Genomic DNA, 21445 nt, shown 5'->3' with positions numbered 1-21445 from the left:
ACGAGTTGAAAAAGGTCTAAATGCTTACCTTCAAAGAAGTACCTACAGTTTTACATGTAAGTATCACAGAATCATTAAGGATAAAGACCACGAAGATCATCCAGTTCAACCCCAACCCACCCCCACCATACTCACATCCTTAAGTGCCTCATCTCCATGTTTCCTGAACACCTCCATGGACAGTGACTCTACCACATCCCTGTGCAGCCTGTTCATATGTGGGACCCCCCTGCTTTATTTACTCAGGTCCCAGGAATATCTGTACATGTGTTTAAAACCTGCTTGTCATCAAGCCTGGGAAATATGGCCTTTCACCACATGAACAAACCACAGCTAAGATGACCAGGAAACATTCATAATTTTTAATTCACACCAGTAATAAAATTGCATTACATTTTTCATAAAATAAATGTTCCAGTTTATATACAGAAAACAGACTGTACAGAGCCCTCCCCCAGACCCCGGAAACTCACAAACATACAGGCAATGCAGTGCTCAGCTAAGCAGGCACAACTGTACATCTAAAATTGTAACTGCTTTGTGTTGGGGGTGGGGGGAAAGTACTACAATGTATATAGTCCTCTCTGGACCAGAATTAAAAAAATATTGCAGGCAAGCTGACAGACGGCTGGCTGCTGGCGCGGCCGGGCGCCCATCCACAGTGCTCCAGCGAAGCAGGGATCGCTATTGAACCTGGGACTCGAAGCTCCCGTTCAGCTGCCCTTCCTCATAGTCCATCTGACACAAGATCATGTTGTTCTTCAGGAAAAACTTGTCTCCCACACAGAACCTGGAAGACAGACAGAATTAACCGGTTTCAGTACGCACAGGAGTTTTGGCACCGTGGTTTTATTACTGAAGGAAAGGACACGCTGCTTGGAGCGGAGGGCAACCAGGGCAGGCTGGGGCTGAGGCAGCTGAGCGGGACATCCCTGCAGATGGAGCTCCAGGTGATGTTACAGAGCCTGTGTGAGGCCTGTGTTGGTCCTGTGCTTCCCCAGCTCCCCTCGGTAAGGCGTTATTTGCACTCATTTCCAGGCAAGGACTGGCTATTAAGTCCTTCCTCACCCCCTTGTGTACAGCGCTGAACAACAAATAGAAATTTCCTGATGGCTGGGCTCCTAACCTTTATCTTCATTGAGCGAAGGGCACCGCTCTCCATATACCATGTAAATTGTTCTGTTTGTATTGAAGTTGACAGAGAGGCTTGTGATATTTAACAATTTTATTTGACCATTAAGGTCAAAAAAGTTCCACATATAATATCGGAGAGGTATAAATTGACAGCCTGTAGCTTTTTCACCCTGTCTGCTTGCTGAAGAGTTAGAAGCTCATCTTTTCTTCTTAAGATAACAAATAATGCCCTTAGAGCCTGGTTCAGGGGATGCTATGTCCACCATGCCAATGGGACGAGGACATTGCAGAGCCCACCACAGCCCCAAGTGCTGGGTCCCAGCCCCATGGCTCAAGGGAGCACTGAGCCCGCACTTCTCTCTCTCTGTCTCTGCTTTACTAATTCTAAAATTCATCTTCTTTTTCTGCATTAAAAAGCTAGAAATCAATCTCACTTTGAATTAACAGCTTTTAAGCTGAGAGTCGTACTGCGAACACAGTCCTGAAAGCCACATGCTCCACCAGCAGTTCAGTCCCTCGAAGAACAGACACAGCTGACTGCATTCTGCTGCTCCTCGTTACTCTGAGCTTAACAGAAGCCTCCAAAGAGAAATGAAGAAGCGACTCTTGCCACCAGCCCCACTGGCTGCCTCTCCTCAGACCTGGTTGCTGTGTTGAGGGGCTGGGGGTGTGCATGGCACTGCCAGGAATGGCCAGGGGTCCCCTGAGCCCTGATGTCCCGGGAGAGGGGCTGGTTGCATAGGGAAGGGTGTGCCTCCTGGAACCCAAGCCCAGATTTGGAGAATGAGGCTAATGAAAACACGGCGTGCTCTGTATCAATATTAGATTTTGCTCGGATGCATTTAACGCTCTGTAAACAGACACAGCCAAAGGAAGCTGGAATAGACTAGAGGAGAGGAGCCTTCACCACCAAACCCTTTTGTAGCTGGAGAAGGAGGTGGGTGCCCCATCCCAAAGGCACTTGGGCACCCACGTCTGCAGCTCTAATTCCAGTCTGACCTAAACTCATGGTTCTCACTTCAGCCTCCCGTGCTGCTGTTACAAGAATGCTTCCACGCCACCTTTTGGGGCCGGGATCTCTAGAGGATAAGCCATAGAAGTCCGTAGGATGACATCTAAAAGAACGCAGCTCCCACTCCGGAAATGGAACCTCGGTCGCACTACGCCTTTGCAGGAGGGATGCGAGTGTAAAGAGGGGTTTAGCGACAAAACCTCACCCTCGGAGCTCCCTGTATCGCAGCCAGCAGGGACCACGGCACGGGAACGGCGGGCAGGAACGGCCCCGGAGCCGCTAGGGGTCAGTGCCGCCCGCCGCCGCGGCGCCGGGAGCCGGACACGGGCAGCAGCCGGCCGCACCGCCTCGGTGCTGTGCGGGCAGGGCCGTAACGGAGCCCGCGTTGGTGCGTGCAATAACCGCGTCCTTACCGCTGGTTGCAGAGCTGACAGGCGAAGCAGTCCAAATGGTAAACATTATCTCTGGCCCTCATCACCATCTCAAAGGCAGGGATCAGCTTACTGCAGGCAGCGCAATTCCCGGTGGTACCAAAGAGCCTGCCAAAGAAGCACGATCATTAGAAGCCATTTTAATTAAATGGTGGAAGGACTAATTAAGTGTAATTAGCGGTATCAAATACTGTATTGCACCAATAAATAGAAGTCGCGGTCTCCATTTCGCTGACCAACCAGTGTGCAGGAGCTCGAGCTAAAGCTGCCTGCTGAGCGGGCTGCGATCATCCAGACGAAAACTTCATTTGGATTGCACGCCCAGGGCTAATTTGCTGTCTAATGGAGAAAAGCATTAAACACTCGCAGCACAATTTTGGGGCTCACAAAATTTCAGTCAAAAGCTCTCCTTGCCCCCACGGCTCTGCCAGCCCAGCAGGCAGCACCACCATGCTGCTGCTGGGGAAGAACCTTGCTCACTCAATGCTGAAAGCACAGCAGCACGCTTTTCCTGGTGATGGGTACAGCACCAGTTTGCAAAGCTTCTAGAGGAGGGCGAGCCCTGCTCCCTGGTTGTGCATCCCTCCCGGGAGTGGCTCAGCGCCATACCAAGCCCTGACCAGCGTGCTTTGCTGTTCCACTTCAGCTCCCTGACCCTTGAGGACAGCCCCTCGGCACTGGAGGCTCTGCCATTTCCATCTTGCCTTTCACTATCTGTCTCTCCAGATGTCTGCTGCTGTTACAGCTCCCGCCGGGGACTCAGCCAAGACAGCAATGTCCTCCCCTTGGCCCCATCTCTGAGCCATCCTCGCCAACCCACAGACCACCGCCACACAGACCAGCATGGCACCAATCAACAGACTGACAGCACCAGGTCAGTGTGCATTTGGTCAGCTGCTTTGCTCTGGGGATGACAAATACCCTCAGAGTGAGGCAGGATGGCTACTGCACCCCGTTAGCCCTGTGTGTGCCACGCACTGCTGCCTGCAGACAGATGCAGGCTCCCAGCTCGTTTCGAGCCATTGGTTCTGGCCAATTCCACAACGCACAGACCAGGAAAATCTATAACCAATTTCTAAACATGCAATTTGCCAAGCTGATCAATATTAATTATTACTGGCCAGTAATTGTGAACTACAACACTCAGCAATGTTATAGAAACCTTCACATAACTCCCACCCGCACTGTGCTGTGCAACCAAAGCAAGCTTACTGCCAAGCTAGAGAAAAAGCTGCCCTTGTTTGTCAGGTACCAGCGGCCTTTCATCCCACCTGGTGGAAGAAGCCCGAGAGCGTCTTGAATCACAGAATAGCTTAGGTTAGAAGAGACCTCAAAGATCATCTGTTTCTAAACCCCTGCCATGGGCAGAGCTGCCTCCCACCAGCCCAGGACCCATCCAGCCTGGCCTGGAGCACCTCCACGGATGGGGCACCCACAGCTTCTCTGGGCAGCTGTGCCAGTGCCTCACTGCCCTCTGAGTAAAGAGCTCCTTCCTAACATCCAACTTAAATCTTTCTTCTTTAGTTTAAAGCCATTCCCCTTTGTCCTATCACCCTCAGACTGTGTAAAAAGTTGATCCACCCCTTGCTTATAAACTCCTTGAAGCAGCAGCATGTTCTCCCCAAAACTTAAACAATGCAAACCAAAAGGAAGCACTGGCACTACTTGCATGGACCCAGGAGCTGGACTCAGTGATCCTTACGGGTCCCTTCCAACTTGGGATCTTCTAGGATACCATGCTGCAGGATGGAAAAGTTGCAATGGGAGAACTCCATACTCTTCCCCTGAGACTCCATCAAATGAGGACTGAAGGAGAGAGGAAAGCCTCAACTCTGCAGTTCCAACAGCCGCCTTGCCCTGCCAAACTCAAGCCGTGCAACCTGCTGTGGGAGCACTTTACTTCCCATGGGCCAGCACTGCAGCAGCAGGCTGGGAAACGCTGCACAGAGACGCACCCGGCTCTGCACCCTGCAGTGCTCGGCCCCCATCCAGCACCATCCACAAATCAGACTCAGCGCAGCCCCCTGCCCCCTCCCCTGCCCGAGTGCCTCCCTTCAGCATGGCGAGACCTGATGGCTTTGTGGGGTTTTGTCACTGTCACAAAACCAGGCGTGCGTTTTTAGAGCGCCCAAGTCACAGCAAACTCAAAAAAAAATGAGCCCTATCCATTAGGCTGGGAGACTGGGAGGTTAATCCTAGATTTGCTCTGTGCCCGGCGCTGCTACGCGCACAAGTGTAAAATATCCATTATTCATTAGCATCACCGTTGTGTGGAGCTCAATCTAGATTAAACAAAATAAAGGGGCCCCAGACAGCACCATTTGCATTGTTAAGCAGGAGCTTTTCTTCAGCCTTCAAATAGGAGACTTTTCTAAATGGAAATGATGGGGAAATTTGGACAGATGTTCACTTAACTATTTAAACAGTTAGCTTAAGAAACATGAAAAATGTATTTGGCATCGTGTTCACCTGTCTCCTTTCAGGGGGCTGGGGGTGCACCGATTGTTAAACAGCTCTGACTGTTTGCATAAGATCTACAGCTTATGTTCAGTCCGGCTGAAAACCGCGTCGCCTCCGATGTCTACACAGCTCCGATGCACAGCCGGCCCATGTGCTGATCTTTCCCTTTTCTAGCAAGTTTCACAGCCCTCCATCCCTGCCCTTCCCAATCGGAGAGCATTTCGCACTTATTCCAGCACTCCCTGATTTGAATCTGCTTCCCAGAGAGCCATTTAGAGCCCTGTGTATTCAGCACGCTTCTAAAAATATGCTGCGGTTTGTAGCTCAATGAGCAAGAAACAAACTTTTTTTTTTTTAATCTGCTTGAAGAAAAGCAAAATGAACATGGACTTTTGCCTTTTTTTTTTTTTTTTCTTCCTTGTGACAAACCTGCCACCTCTGACCCTCCTTACCCAGCACCAACTGGAGCTGAAATCCAAGGTGGGGAAAGCTGAGCGTTGCTGGACAAGGGAGTGGATGAAAGCCCTCCACCACGAGCCCCATCTGTGGGTAAATTCCAAACAACCCCACACGAACAAACTGATCTGCAGCCTGTCCCCCAGGCACCTTCACAACAGATGCGATGCTTTCTCACACACTCACACGCACAAAGTTCAAGCGCTTTAGAAAAAATCTGTCAGGAGATGCTCAGCATCTACTTATCAGCTTGGTGCCAATGGCTTAAAAGAAGCTGGAAATACAGAAAGGTTTCACTCTGGAGCTGTTTTGCTGCTTCTAAAAACACTTTTTTTTTTTTTAAATCTCCCTTTTTGAAGTTAAAAGGCAACGATTTTAAAGCACAGATTTATTTATTCCCCTTTATGTAACAAGAAGACCTAGCCAGCTTGTAAATAAGCACAGACTATGCAGATTTAAAATTTAACACAATTAAACTTTTACCCTGTGGTAGTAATTATGTTTAATGGCTCTTAGCCTGAACTTAACCACGTCTATTGTTGTCAGCCAGTCTAAAAGCAGGAGTTTGTCCAAGGACAATTTTCTGTAGTTTATAGGCACACTAAAAACCTCGCTATGCACTGTTCTCATTGGCCGCTGATGTCAGTGTGCACAGTAAAAATTAAAGCTAATTGGCATACAGGAGCAGCAGTGAATGCAAATGAATTAATGGGAAACGAGGGGAGCACTCCTGGAAGCAGCATGCAACGACTGAAGGGTGCTTTTTAGGTAAAGTTTTGTTTGTGCTCAAGAACAGCCTTCTGCACAAAGACTTCACCAGCTCTGAGAATACACCTGAACTTGATTCCAAGCATACTAAAGTCACTGGCACCCTGCAGGTTTGGGGAGGAGAACAGAATGGCAAGGAGTCCATACTGCAGGAGAATGGAAGAATATGCCTCATAAGATGACTTTAAGTTTGGCATCCCTTCCTTCTCAAGCCAAATTGTGCCACTGGGCCGAACTGAGAACTCCGTTATCTATTTCTGTCAGCTCTAGAAACAGCAATCTGTGCTACAAGGAAGGAGTCCCTGCTCCTTATCTTCCCTCTGACCTGGTGGCTGCTACATGGTCCATCAAGAAAGAGGAAGAACATTTTCCCTCAGTGCAGAGAGAAAATATTGGAGCTGCTGACTTCAATAAAGGAAAGAAAAAAAAGGAATGAGGACAGGCAAATGTAAAGAATGGATGGTACACAATGGATGGGTTGGGGGGTTTCCATTTTTTTTACTTAAAGCAACACAAGTTCAAGATTAAACTGCTGAGTTGAGACTGAGAATTCCCCCAAAACAATAGGCTTTGTCAACAAAAAAGCTAACGATTACGAACTGAAAAAGGTCTAAACACTAATCTACAAAGAAGTACCTACATTTTTTACATTTAAGTATCATAGAATTGTTAAGGTTGGAAAAGACCACTACGATCATCCATTCTAACCACCAACCCAAACCCACCATGCCCACTATCCATGTCCCTCAGGGCCACAGCTCCACATTTCTTGAACACCTCCAGGCACGGTGACTCTACCACCTCCCTGGGCAGCTGTGCCAATGCCTCACCACTTTTTTGGAGAACAAATTTTTCCTAATGTCCAGCCTGAACAGCCCTTGGTGCAACCTGACATCATTCCCTCTTTTCCTATCACTGTTACCTAAGAAAAAGGCTGACCAAATCTCAGTGCTAGAAAAAGTGGATTTTCGACCTTACAATTTGAAACAGACCAACAAATAGCCATTAGAAGCTTGCAATTAATATTTCTCCTGTCTGAGGATACTGAAAATATGCTGAGCCAGAAGCCTGATATGACCAAAGTACTGAACACACCAGTTATTGCAGGGAAGCCTGAACATCACTTGACAAGATAAAAAAGATGAACCTTAAAAGCAGCTTCAAACGTGAGGATTCCGACTTCCCTGTAATCAGAATTTGTGTAACACTCAGCAAAAGGCCTCACAATGGGCACTTGAGCACAGTACGTACACATAAGCTGGGGCACTCTCCTCTCCAGGACATTGCTGTCGGTGCCGCAGTGGGAGGTCATGGCAGAGGGGGCAGAGGAGGTGCATTTTGATTCTAATGAAGCTGGTCAAGCTGTCCTCCTGTGATGCCTTCAAGTTCAGCCTCAAGGAACTTCCATCTTATATGCCCAAGGGTTTGTCATTCATGGGCATCGTAACGGGAGGACCTGTACCACCCAGTATCACAGCCCTCTGGCTGTGTGACTGCACTAGTTCTGAGATCACTGGGCATAAACTTCAAGGTTGCTCAAGGGCATATGTTTCCAGATGGAGGATACAGATGGATGTTCACTTATTTTTCCTCTTTTTGTCTCTTCCTCTGTATTCTCATAACAATACTAACTGGGACAGCTAACAGGTAGAAGTCCTTGTCTTCTTCCCCTATCCACCCTCCTATGTTAGAACTGATGCCGTCACCCTAAAATCCATCTTGGCTGCCCCTATACTGCTGAACACCCGGGGTACAGCATCCTCATAGGGGAGTTTGAAAGCAGCACTCAGCAAACTGCAGGTTTCAAAGCCCAAGAGGCACGTCAGCATTCCATAGCTGGGAAGTAATATTCCCCATAAGCTTTTCACCTTCCTGAGAGGTTGTGGAGGGGGAAGGAAAAAAAAAAAGCAGGCAAACAAACCAAGCATTTCTTGTTTATCCTGAAAAGCATGGGCTATGAGAAACTCCTGGACCAGCTACCACGGGAAAAAAAAAATAAAAATCTGCTTTAACATCACAAAGCAGAGCAATGCTGCCAAGACACATCGTATTTTGAGCCTAATTAATTCTCCTTAATCTGTACAGACACCGGGCGCACAAGTGAGGGTGCCCTATGTAGCATGCAAGTCACTCCCTGTTGTGATGCAAGAGCAGCACTTCAGTTCAGCAGCACTGTGGGCTCCGGGCAGACAGCACACAATCACCACGCTGCACTGAAACCTCCCAGAGTGGAGCTGGGGAGTGCAGAATTGCACCAGGAGCAGCGATCAGAGATGCGTTGGAGCCCCTGAGCTGCACGTGACGCCGTGTCCCAGAGCAACCTCCTCGACAGCATTTGCTTATCAGAAATAATTAGAGGTAGGAATGCTGGAACCGTGATTATGAAACAAATGGTAAATCTATTTGCTCAGATGAAATGTATCGAAAGCTCCATCTCGGCACAGCTGGAGACTGAGGTGATACCGCAAGGATAACAGCTCGAGATCCAATTTCATCTTTCATGATTAAAAAATGAGCAAGAAAGTGTTTTATGAAATGTGAAGGTTAACAAATGTTCCTTCGCAAGCAATGACGACAGTTTATCTTTTGAAACAAATGATCAGGCCATAGTCTGCTAGCGACTCCTGAAGTACAGCAGGCAGGCTTCTCCCAGAAGCCTGCATGCCCTCACTGCTCAGACATGTGCCCAGGCATTCCTCTGCATGAGTGCCTACACCTTGGTGCCCCTGCGCTGAAGGAAGGGGTGTGCTGCCCTGCACAGGGGGGTCATGGCATGGGCAGGAGCCGGCCTGCTGCAGGTATGTAAGCCAAGCCCCAGCACAGGGTGGGGAAAGCATGTTCTGTGCATAGCAAAGCTCGTGATCCTGAACTGCATGCTTAGCTGAGGGGCAAACGCAAAGACACCGGTCTACAAAGAGACTGAGAAGCACCAATGTTCTCCTGGCCATTACACAACAGCACTCCTTTTGGACTTCAGACAAGAAAGATGCAGCTGTTTACATTTATGGGCTCCAAATCAATCCAACCACTTATTTTTCATGTGATGGTCAACATACTAATCAGCAGCATAATGTGACACCACTATTATTCAAAGAGATGGAGAGGAAGTCAGTTCCTTTGGCTGTCCTCCAAAGTACTTGCTTCTTGGTATGAGTGCAGTGTGAAGTACAAAACCTTATTTTTAGCAATGAGTTCTGCTAACATTTGACGAGTAGAACAAATATCTTGTGTTGTTTAGTGAGGTGAAAAAGATGTGGGTTGAGGCTCTAAAACTATTAAAGGGAAGAAATTAAATATGATGGAAGTGGGTAATTCTCCAAGAAGAAAAATTCAAATTACCAGCAGTGAACTGACAGTAAAGAGGATGGTGACAGCAACTTTAGTTCCTTCTATTAATAGAACTAATAGTTAAATTGAGAGAGAAAGAAACACTATGTGTGGAATTCAACAGGAGATGCTTTAAGTTAAAAAATTGTTTTATACTTCCATAAAATGTGGGACTGTATGGCATTGACCCTTGTTGCTAAATGTGTTCCACAGAAGCAGGACAGAACCTAGTGGTATAGGAGAAACCTCCATAGTGAGCACTCTTGAGTTTGCTCATTAGCAAGAACACAAACCATCACAGCTGTAAAGCTGGCCAAACCACTGAATGCAAGCCAATTACTGTGTTGTGGAACTGATGCTCTTTCTTCCGACCCAACTCTCGGTTAGATTTTTTAGGTTATAACAATTACAATGCATCTCCCAGCAGCAACAGCAAAAGTAAAATACTTCTAGCAGTCAGAAGTGAACAGATTGCATTCCGATAGGGGAAAAATATTTAGAGCAGGACGTGGGATGCTTCTTGGGGTCTGCACTCCTCACTTCTTTCCTACCTTGAACACAGAATTCTGGTGTGTCCCAAGAAGTCATGCTATCCATGGCCCAGAGAGAAGATCAAGGATTAAGTTTTTCTTCTTCCAAGCAGTATTCTCAGGATAAACCAAGAAAAGAAAGAGATGCCCCACAACTGTGATGGAGCAGCAATAAAAAAGTTCTTCTAAGTTTAACAGCATCAATAGTGCTCTTTTTTGGCACTCTAATGTGTCTGATTTGATGATACATATTATTCTTGTTATGAAACTAGAGCAAACCAAAATCAATATGGTGCTCGTTAAATGGATGAGACACACGAGTAGCTTGTGAGTCTTGGAAAGCAAATGTAGATGGAATCACCACCCAGCTGAAGAATTTCTAGTAGTATTCATAGAGCAACACTGAGTATCTATCTTTCAGGTCAGATTAAAAAAAATAATACACTGTTTATCAAGTGCACTTACAACAAAGTCTGGAGAAGTGATAAATAATGAAGAGGAGGATGACTGATGGAGTGACCAGGACTGCTTGGCAGGCTGGGTGCAAACAAGATATGTGTTTTAATAAAACCATCTATAAAGAAACACTCCAGAAACGAATGCAGCCTGTATCTTGTGGAAGGAAAACTATTTCTAGAAGAAGCTCTTCTGAAAGACTTAGGGGGTCCCTGTGAACGCATTCCAACTGTGAGCAAAAGTCCTTGTGTGAGAAGGATGCTTTTGTACATTGCCTCAAAGAAAGGGAAGGCGGCAGCTCCCAAATGGTGGCTATTAGATGTCTGTCTTCTATTTGGTCAGTTTCTTGTTTTAGAGAGAGAAACTCGCATGTAAAACTTTTACTGAGAAAACATTTATGGTAGATTTTCAGGAATATGTGAAGGACCTGACTACCTAAGCACCCTCTGCACACCGAAGGTTAGCCAGGAATGCACCTCCATTTCTGAAACCAGCGTGGCGGTTTCTGTTGTTCTGGCTGAGTTTGCTCAAGAAATGTTATCAGTCCTTTAGGAAAAAAACACAACACATTGGCTACAGATCAAGCACACTCTTCCAGATGAAAAAACAAAGCAAAGCTTGGAGTGTTTTGCAGTGCGACCCTCATAAGAATGTTTGCATTAGGGCTGCTGCCTTATTAAAATTCATTTGTGTTTATCGGAAGTAGTTTGTAAAAAAAAAACAAACCATACACACCAGGCAAAAAAATGCCCTGTTGTTACATATTGCAGACACATACTGACAGGGTAGCTCCAACTTAAGAGTTGGTCTCTGCAGACTTCCTCACGAACAAGAAAATTTCTGAAGTTGATCTGTAATTTTGGAGTGTTTTGCTCTGTTTATTTAGCAAAGAGACAGGAGCCCCATGGGAGGAGCCTCACTGAAAACAAGCACCAGAAGCCTATCTAAAAGCCAGCGCTGAAAGCGAAAAAGAAAAGGTAAAAGCTTGGTCAGATCACAGAGTCATAGCATGTCGGCCATTGTGCAGGAGCATAGCATCATAGATACTCAAGAAGAATTAATGGCCTCCTCTTTACTTTCTGTGAAAGATCTTTTTGCTTTTGTTGGGGTAAAACAGTAGAGTTCAGATGTGCCCTCTTCCTAACCTCCCTGACTATGCAATACATGAACCGCAAACCAAAGGCCACGCTCAGCTAGGGCACAATCTCCAGCCTCTCTGGGGCAGGGCCAATCGTGCACACGTGCACATTTGCACAGTAGAGGCTAGAAAGGCAAACAGCTGGCAGCGAACTGAGGCGCTTGGGAAGAGCCCACGCTACATGCCTCTATTTACCTCAGGTAATCTCTGCGGCAAAGGATGAGATTTGCTTTTGTGTAAAGGGTTGATCCAACCTCTCCGAGACGGCAGTCGCAGCAGGCGCACTTCAGGCAGTCTTCGTGCCAGTACTTATCCAGGGCCTTCAGCAGGTACCGGTCCTTGATCTTCCGGTTGCAGCCAGCACAGCCCTTCTGCTTCCCCTTGGGTTGTACGGATAACATCGGCACACCTGCAACACAACCAGACAGCGGGGTTACAAGACATTCAGACAGCTTGAGCAAGTTTCCTGCACTCGGGGCTGTGCTGGGAGCAGCAGTGCAATCTGTGAGCAAATTCTGCTGCTGCTCTCACTGCAAGGAGCTCATGCTGCAAGAAGGTGGTGGTCAGAGGAACTTCATTTGCTGCCGCAGGGTAGGTAGGAACGTGACACCTGCAGTTTTTCCCCAAGGGTAGGGCTGACACACAAAAAAAAGTTTTTTGTTTTTTGGTTTTTTTTAGTTATTATTTATCAACATTTTGCAGCAGAACCAACCTGCTGCAATTCTAACGTTTGTTTTTCCTTCATTAGCAGTGCCCTCGCATCGGTAACTGCCCATGATCAGAAGGGCCAAGCATGTGCATCCCTGCCCTGCCCCATCCGCCACCTTGCCTGGATATAGCTGCGAGGAAAGGAGAGGTGTGGGTGTAAAGCTGGGGCATGCCACTGGTTCTCCTCCTTTATAATCCCCACTGGAGACACAGGTTTAACCAACGCAAAGCAGATGAGACGTTGTGGCTGGGGTAGCAGCACCACTGGTTGTATGCCCTTACCTGAAGTTAGGCCAGTTCCTGTAGCAAGCTGGATGTCCCAGAAAGTAACAGCTTGATAATGGAATTATTAACAGTCCCTTGGCCCGAATGGAACAAGCCAGTGCTATTGCAGTAAGTGACATTTGCTGCTTTCCTTAAAAGCCAGGGTGACCCGGTGGTGGTGGCTAATGCGCAGCCCATGTAAAACCCACCGCTCGTACAGTAATAATTGCTTTGTCAGAGCCGCGAGCAGACGACAATAGCACTTAAGACACCTCCACGCCAACAGCGAGGCATCGATCTGGTTGTTATCAAAGTAGTCCCAGCAGCACGGAGACGGGTCAAGTAACATTGGAGAAGTCTCCAGACTTAAAGAGCCCTCCTGCTCGACGCGGCGGCACCGGCAAAGTCAACATCGGCAAATTTCTGACGTGAGTGGCAAATATGCAATAATGAAGTGGAAACTTAAACCTGTTTTTGAGCAGCACACGTGCAACCCAGGACGACACAAATGGGGGTTTCAAAATGCTGGTTCTGGATAACTGGAACCATTGAGCCCTCCTGCCTCTCTGCCATTTCGGCTCCCTGCTCCTCCAAGCACTCCATTGTCTTATGAGAGGCTTCCTCCAAGAAGGGGAATGTACTACTTTGATTTTCTTCTAATAACTAGCAAAGGAACAGATATATATATTTTTAAACAGTACCTTAAGCAAGGAATATTTGGTCAGCTTTCAGCAGGGGGCTTTCTAATGAAAAAAGGTACCATTTCAGAGATCATATGATGTTCAAAGCTGCTATTCCCACTCAGATAATAACGAGCAAGGTCAGCCTCTGCTGGTCAGGTTCAGTGTTTTGAAATTACATCCTGGTCTGTGAGGTTCCCTCCGCCAGCCCAGCGCCGCAGAGCACACACACCGGGCCAAGCGGCGGCTGCAATTAGCTGGTGAGCTGACACAGCAGGCAAGGCGTGAAACAAAATTTCAAAAACTGCCAAACTCCATCAGCACGGGCTCCTCGCATGCCTGCCATGTCATTTCCAAGCAACAAGAGAGCAGCATCTCAGAAGCTTAACCCCTTTCGCAGTTGGAGGTGAGTGGAGAGAGGGCACGGCCAGCGCTGAACCCGTTTCCTCTGCCCGCCTCCTTCCAGCAAACCCCAAACAAGCCAGACTTTGCAGGCAGAAGCCACCACCTGCAGAGCTGCTCTTCCTTTCTGGAAATTTCCCCACTGCAAAACCACAGTGCTGCTTTGTTCCTCTGCGCAGATTTTTTCCACCAAGATCCCCCGTTCAGTGAGGTAACACTCTGGTGCCCTAACCAGAAAGAAGGGCTCACTCCAGCCACGTGCACCCAGAAGGCAAAGAGCAGCAGTGCAGAGCTAGGGAGACAGACAGGCACTCATCCACTGACACACACAGTGATGGAGAATGCTGGCCGGTCACTACATTCCAAAAAGACCATCACTTGAACTCCATGGCGTTCATCTTCCATCTCCATCTTTCCTTAAGAGTGGTGGATGAAGCATTTCTATTCTTGGCTGCCTACACTCCCTTCTTTGCCCTTTACAACTTAATAGACTTGCTGCTGGTTAATACAAAACAAAACCTGTTCTGAGTGCTCAGAGCTCCAATGCACATTAAAAAATTATAGACGCCACCTCTGGACATACTTAAATTTATGGCTGTGTCTAAAGAGGCAGTTATTGCAGTCAGTAATCTAAACTTTACCTCCGTTCACAGGCGGGTGAACCAGCTGTAATCAGCCCATATCTTCTCAGCTGGGGTCCTCCTGCAAAATTATTCTGCTGGCTTTGTAAGATGAGCGCCCACTAAGCACACCTCCAAGTTTTTCTAGCCTGTTTTACTGACATTTCTATTCAACACGGCAATCAGCTGCAACTCCTCTAAGGGCAATGCTCATAAAGCCTTGTTTCCAAGACTGCCCCGCAACTTTCTTATAGATGGTGGACCTTCTAATAACAGTTATCTGCGATGGTCCTAAGGAGTACATCTCCGTAGTGCTCTGATCTGCATGAGAGTGACTGGTCCCTCTGAATGCATGGAAGCTCGCCACCTGATTTCTTTAATGCAACTCTAAAGGTTAATTGGCCTAGAAGAGCGATGTGGGACCGCTGGCTAACGATAGGCGCCTGGAGGCTTTGCAGCCTTGCTGTTCTTTCTGCAGGCAAGAGCAGGGCAGGTGACATCAGCAGGACTTCTCAGCCCACTCTGGTACCAAGGGGCTGCAGGAAGCACTGCCACCACCACCTCTGTGGGATGGGATGCAGAAAGGAGCACCCAGTGAGCAGAGCCCAGTCGTTCAGCTGCAGGAGGACCTCCCCCAGCTCCCCCAGGAGTCGGCCAAGTCCTCCATTTGCCATTTATGACAGCTAATTAGTTATTCTATTCCAAATCTTTGCTTTAAATAAAAGAACTAATTATACACAAAGGTCAGTCCCCCACCTCCTGTGAAGCACACATAATTGGCTTATTTCCCCAACACTGTGTGCAAGTTTCACACAATGCTTTCGGGCAGATGGCTTTAACTCTTTCCCTCGGCAAGTTTTCTCTCCTTTGTTCCAGTTTGGGTTTTTGTTTGTTTGTTTGTTGTTTAAAGTTTCCTTCTCATTAGCTACCTCTCCCATAAAAGCCTGCTCAAAAACAAAGCAGAGAACTAACAATTTACAGAACTTACAGAAGTGATCCTTACAGGGATGCAGCATGCCAGCACTAAGAGCAATTCTGGTTCCAAGACCGGTGTTTCAGGAGCTGGGCACTTAAGCCTAGGTTTCAGAGTTCCACTTGAGGGAAAAATGTTTATTTCTAGCACAACACCCTGTAAATGAGCTGACCTCCTTTTGCCTACTAACAAAAAAAAAAGAGCATTTGGCTGCAAAAGATGAAAAAGTAACTGAAGAGTAGGAGTAATCTTATTAACTCCTGTCTCATCGCAATAAAAAAGCTGCAGTCTTGTGTCTTTTATCAGAGGATCTGGTATCATTTAAAAGCTTTAGAGCCCTGCATCACCCATTTAAGTAAATGCAGACAGCCGCTGCCAAAAAGATGCAGTGAATTTTCATTCCCTTAAAAAGAAGCTCCCTTTGTGTTCCCAGTGTTGTATTACTCACCTTCTACGAATATCAGGCCCTGTGAAAGAAGGCAAACCATGCACTTCCCCTGAACTGAGCACCCTGTCCAGGATGCCTTCGTTGACGGATGAGGGCCAGCAAGGTGAAGCTCATCATTTCATCAGTATATCCAATTAAAACGTTACCTTTGGAACAATGAGTACTTGCAACTAACCACTCACGAACGAGCCTTCGACCATTCATCAAAATTATTCAGTGAATAACCACAGTCTTTTTTCATTTCCAGTTTCATGGTGCAATACACAGTAGGTGATTTCTACAGTGACTTTAGCAATTCATTTGCGGTATTCTTTCTTCTGCGTCATTACTGAATAAATTCCCCAAGCAAGGCAAAAAAAAAAACAACCAAAAACCAAACAGTTGGAGAGTGTGCTTAATAGGAGAAGCAACATTTTGATCAGTATTTTTGTTTTAACTATGCTATAATCCTCCTCCCAGTAGCATAGCAACTTTGGGGCTCTCCAGTTCTGAATGAGCCTGAGTGAAGCACACTGTAGACTCTCATTTCCCACAGCAGCTTTCCTCGAGGGTTTACCTCCTGCTCCAACCTCACTATGGACAGACCCTGTTTTCATGTCCTGTGCTCAGCGATATCCATTCACGTCACTGGAATCAGTACCAAAGCAGATCCCAGGCTCAGAGTTAGCATCTAAATTTCCATTTTCCCCCAGAGTTCTGAGACTTCTAGTGCTTGGTTTAAGTCTCTTCATTGCAGAGTTGCCCTCACCTGAGGACAACCTGTCGCTGTAAGGGAACACAAGGCAGCAGGCTGAACGCAACTACCTTTGCAAAAGTTTCTACACATCATTCTTGTAAGCAACATTTTCCCTGTGCTCGCAAAACACACCTGTTTGAGCTTTAATTTTTCACAGTTGGCATGTGCCCAAAGCTTATTCTTAGCACATGTAATGTTTCAGTAAAATTTATTTTTACTGCTTGAAGCCCTGGGAACAGTGAAAAAAAGAAAAAAAAAAGGTGCAGATTTCTTGTACCTTAAACCTTCACCATTTAGCACTCTACAGTCTAGCAAGGGTCCTGATTTTTGGTGGCCAGCTCCCTCACTCAGTTTCTGTGGTAGAATGAAGTCTGGTACAGAGGGTACAGAGAGAATACCCACAAACCACCCACCCAGAGGATGAGTAATATCACTGATGTGTTCACTCAGGATGATGAGCCTGGAACTCTTCCCATACTCCTCACTACTCCTCTGCTTTGCAAGTGACCACTGAGGAGACACTGATGTCCCAGAATTTCTCTTCACGGAGTTTAGTCAAAGCAAACCAGCAGAAGACAAGTCTCAGAGCCAAATGATCATAAAGGTAAGAACTCTTCCCTCGCTTTTCAGCTCACTTAGGAATGTCTACCTGTGAATGCTAAATGCAGTCTGGTGCTCCCTTCCCTGCCCATTTCCAAAACAGAAAACAAATCAAATAGAAAAACCTTGTATCAAGTTAAAATCCCAAAGAGTGTTTGAGAAGCAAAAACTCAAGTCAATTATTTTTATGCAGACATGTAATACCCCACAGTTCTGACCTCTTGGGTAAAACACACTGCTTAACGTATTGCTACCGAGGTTCCAATAGATATGCAAAGACGTGCAATGTAGCAGAGCTAAGGCTTAGCAGAGAGACATTAACATCACCCTGACAGATTCGGTACACTGTAGTTGTGAATATTTTAAGGAGAATGGAACTATATCATTGCACAATCATCATCATCTTTTCTTCTGCCTCTTTGCAGACATATACAATGTCAACCTAAGCTTTCGGCAACCTTAATAGAATTTCAGTGCCCACTGCCAAATGGCCATTTGATGTTCTGCTCTGTGTACACTGATGAAGCAATCTGTCACAGCCCTTAATGCAGGCAATGATGACTACCCAATCTAAAGCTTTCGCAGGCTTAGAGAAATTTCTCAAGACTTTTGGAGCCTATAATCATTTGTGCAATACCACAAAAGAATTTGGAATCCTGCTGCTCCGTATTTAATGAAATATGAATATACTCCTTTGAATGTTTCTAGAAGAAGCCATTCTCAGGCCAAAAGCATATTTTACACCATCAATCACTAGAAAGTTGTGTTGGCAACTCTGAACTAGCAAATGCTGTGGTGACTGCAAGTTATTCTATATGAAAGCACTGGTCTCCCACCCAAACTCACCACAAAGCCAAACACTTACGCTTATATGCCCCGCACAAGATTAGCACAACTGCACCTTTACCTCTATGAATGCACCATTTATTGGCATTTTTTCTGCAATTCCAGGAGATGATGAAAGATTCACCTGCAAGGAACACAGAGAGGGTCCCTGCACTTAATGCAGTCCAAGTCAGGGAGACAATTGCTGACGACCTTCGGGAAGTCATGAAATACACCTCCCTAATGACTCAGAAAGATGCAGTTATCCTGGAAACACGGGCTCCTCTCCCTTTCCTAGCGACAGCAGACCGACCCGTCTGCTATTAAAAGTTGAAAGGAGCAGGGCAGGAAGGAAAGCTATTTCCTTCTCTTCTTGTTGAAAGGAAAAAACACAACACACAGCCTTTTCCAGGACCATTTGCATGCTGAGCTGTCAGACCATGCACTTTCCATTAAAGAGATAGCATCCCTTTTCATAAGTCCATTTGGGATCCATTTTAGTGTTATCTGAAAATCAAATCTACATGGTAATCCTTTTAATGTACTCTTGACTTTTAAAAACAGCTTTATGTTCCTTCAGGAAATGTTTTAAGCCATTACTCAGTAATTACTACTCACCCATGAAAACACTGATCTTTTACAATATATAATCAGTTTGCTGTCTTAAAAAATAAAGCAGACTGGAATTTTTTCTCATGATAGCAGCAGAGAAAAACCAAGTAGCAGAGAACACCCTTCCTCCCCCAGTATTTGGAAGCAGCATGCTTTCCCTGCAGCGTAAGACCAGAATGGGTGTCAAACACCATTCAGACCCGCACAGGGCGCACTGAATTTATCTGGATGACACCTGCAGCCGACACAGCAACGTCCAGCCAATCTTCAGGAGCCTGAATTTACCCTGACAGTCCTAGCACCAGGTCCTAAAGGTTGCACTCCACCCCCCAAACTCCCTGTGTGCTCGTGGCGGAGCTCAAGAGGGTCAGCACTCTGCCTTGCCCCTGACTCTCCAGCACAGCCAGAATGGGGACAAGGGTGCGTTCTGCCCAACCACAGCTTCTGTCCGTCTTCTCCTAGTGCCATGAAGACAGAGGAGACAGTAGAAGCAGAGGCTAAATGCTTACAGTGCTGCTGTTCTTCTCGTTACTGAGGTCTGGATTTAGCCTTACTGAGTTACTGCTTGCTCCCACCAACAGCTTTTAATCTACCCCATTTCACTAATGCAGCTAAGACGGAGAAACTCTGCTACTCGGCCATTCTCCTTTCATTCACAGGAAAAAGTACGCAGATCCCAGTACAGTGCTGTTTGCTAAACAACAATGAAGTTGGCCATTCCTATATGTCTCCAACCAATTTTTGTTGGTCACAACCAACAAAGTCAGACCTCACAATCCACAGCTGTTATTAACACTACTCTTCTTCACAAGGAACTACACTGATAAGAATTAAAAGCGGTTCCTTGGCTTCAGCTGTTGTATACTTTGCGGTGATGATGTATAGATGGGAGCTGAGCATTATTACCCTGAACAACAGAAGAGACCCAAGTAAGGGGAAAAGACTGCACAACATCTTTCTTTTGTTTCTTTTTGTGAAATGCCCCAGAAAGGCTTGGAAAACCCTGCTGCAATTCACCATATATTCCAGAGTAAAGTGAGCTCTAAAGGGTTTGGGGCAAGTCAGCATGACATTTAGTTTGCACTAAAGCATCTTAGAAGTCATATGAAATATAGCGTAACAGAGCATATTCTACTCTATTAAGCATTCAGGAGCCCGGCATCGCAGTATTCAGAATACGGATGAGAAGTTGGAATTGCACGAGGCATTCCTCCTCTTATGGCTGACCACTGAGTTGCATTCAAGCTGATCCTAAGGGAGTCATTTTCATTAACCTGCAGTAGCTCTCTAATCCTATTCCTTGAATTTCAGACCACCACCACTACAAGAATTTATGACCTGCTGCCTGCACCTTGGATAACGCTCACACTTTACTCTTTTCCTGCTCCCCTGGATCATTACCACCGCTCCGTGCAGCAACTGATTCTCTTAAAGTGGAAGTCTGCTCCTCAGTGCTCTCACCTATGCTCCATTTAACTCTCACCAACATACATGAAGACACTGATGGTTTCACTTGCTTTAAAACAGTGGAAAAAAAAACACATGGCCTAGTCCAGCATGCAGAACCAAGGGCTTCCTGAAGGGTTCTTCATGAAGCCCGAAGAGGGCACGTGTCTGAGGATTTGCCTCAAACCTCAAGCTAAAGAGAACTCCCAAATCACCAGCTTATGGCTTTAAAATCCTAACCTGCTGGCCAGGAAGCTGACTTAGCAGCCTGTCCTCCACCCTGTTTTGGTGGGACTCTTGCTCGGTTGGCTCGGTTGTCCTCCACCCCACCACGAGATTCCTGACTGCTGAAATGAACTCCTTCACCGAACTAATGAAATAAGAAGTCTGAAGTGCTTTGCAATCCTTTTTAAAAAAGCCTGTACCTCCAGATGAGACTCAATTTCACAGCATCAGGGAACTGTGTGCCAATGCACTGTACTGGAACACCGGGGCTAGGAGGAGCTGCAGACAACAATGCTAACATCAGGGTTATTTTAGATTAGAGCACTTCCAAATCAATTTTGGATTTAAACTTTTAAATGCACTCTCCAGAAAGAATCTGCACTGACTGAGTATTTTCAAGACTAATTTTCTAAGCCTGAATAAAGCTCATTGTTATCTAAGGAAAAAAACACCACTAACCCTTGCTACAAAGGCTGGGTCACGGCTCAAAAATTAGAGAACGGTGCTGCAAAGGAATAAACTACCTAAGGCAACATCCATAAAACCGCAGATTAAAAAAACACTATTGATACCACTGGGAAGAGATGTTGAACTGAGACCAGAAGTTGTGATATTTGGGACTCAGGGCACTTTTCCATGAATGTGCACTGCTGCAGGGGAAAGATGAACGAGCCGAACATCCACAGGTGGACAGCAGGACTTTGCCACAGCAGAAACCCCGTGGAATGAAGGCGGTGCCTCAGCACTCTGCAGAAGGAAAGTTGTGATGGGAGAAGGGAGCGTGTAAGACAGATGGGAGAGCTGAGGTTAAAGTTCAGACCAAAAGCAATTAAGACGGGTGAGAGTGCCCTGCAACTTGACACAGGTTTGCTTTGTGTTCAGAACTTTTCACTAGCATTAAGCATCTTAACTTGTGTATAGAGAGATTATAATTAAAACCTGACAAGCTTAAATTAGCCATTTATAAAAGGTTCTCCAGAAAGCTTTTAAAGTAGACTAAACATATCTATTAAAATGGAAGAAAAGGTGAAAAAAAAAAGAAGAAAAGGAGACACTTTCAGTTACAATAGTTTTCCTTCCCAGATATCTCAAGAGATTAGACAAATTTAAAGCCAAAGTTCTGCAGTTGTCTAAAGCCACTGAAAGGGGGGGGAGAGAGAGAACGTGTGGCAATTAGGAAAACTTGAAAAAAAT

General features: G+C 46.2%; 1 protein-coding gene across 1 annotated transcript; it reads right to left on the bottom strand.

Annotated features, from left to right (window-relative positions):
- Nucleotides 1–684: 684 nt before the first annotated feature.
- LMO1 (LIM domain only 1) lies at nucleotides 685–12116 on the bottom strand (the record flags this gene model as incomplete). Its single annotated transcript, XM_079536670.1, has 3 exons — nucleotides 11908–12116; nucleotides 2560–2685; nucleotides 685–790 (listed from the first exon to the last, which is right to left on the bottom strand). The coding sequence occupies exons 1-3, from the start codon at nucleotides 12111–12113 to the stop codon at nucleotides 685–687; spliced, it is 438 nt and encodes a 145-aa protein (XP_079392796.1). The 5' UTR covers nucleotides 12114–12116.
- Between the last annotated feature and the right edge of the window lie 9329 nt (nucleotides 12117–21445).

The sequence above is a fragment of the Tetrao urogallus genome (genome assembly GCF_951394365.1).
Source record: "Tetrao urogallus genome assembly, chromosome: 6".
Taxonomy (NCBI): Eukaryota; Metazoa; Chordata; class Aves; order Galliformes; family Phasianidae; genus Tetrao; species Tetrao urogallus.
Note: the sequence above shows the minus strand (reverse complement) of the source record. Positions and strands in the feature narration are given on the sequence as shown.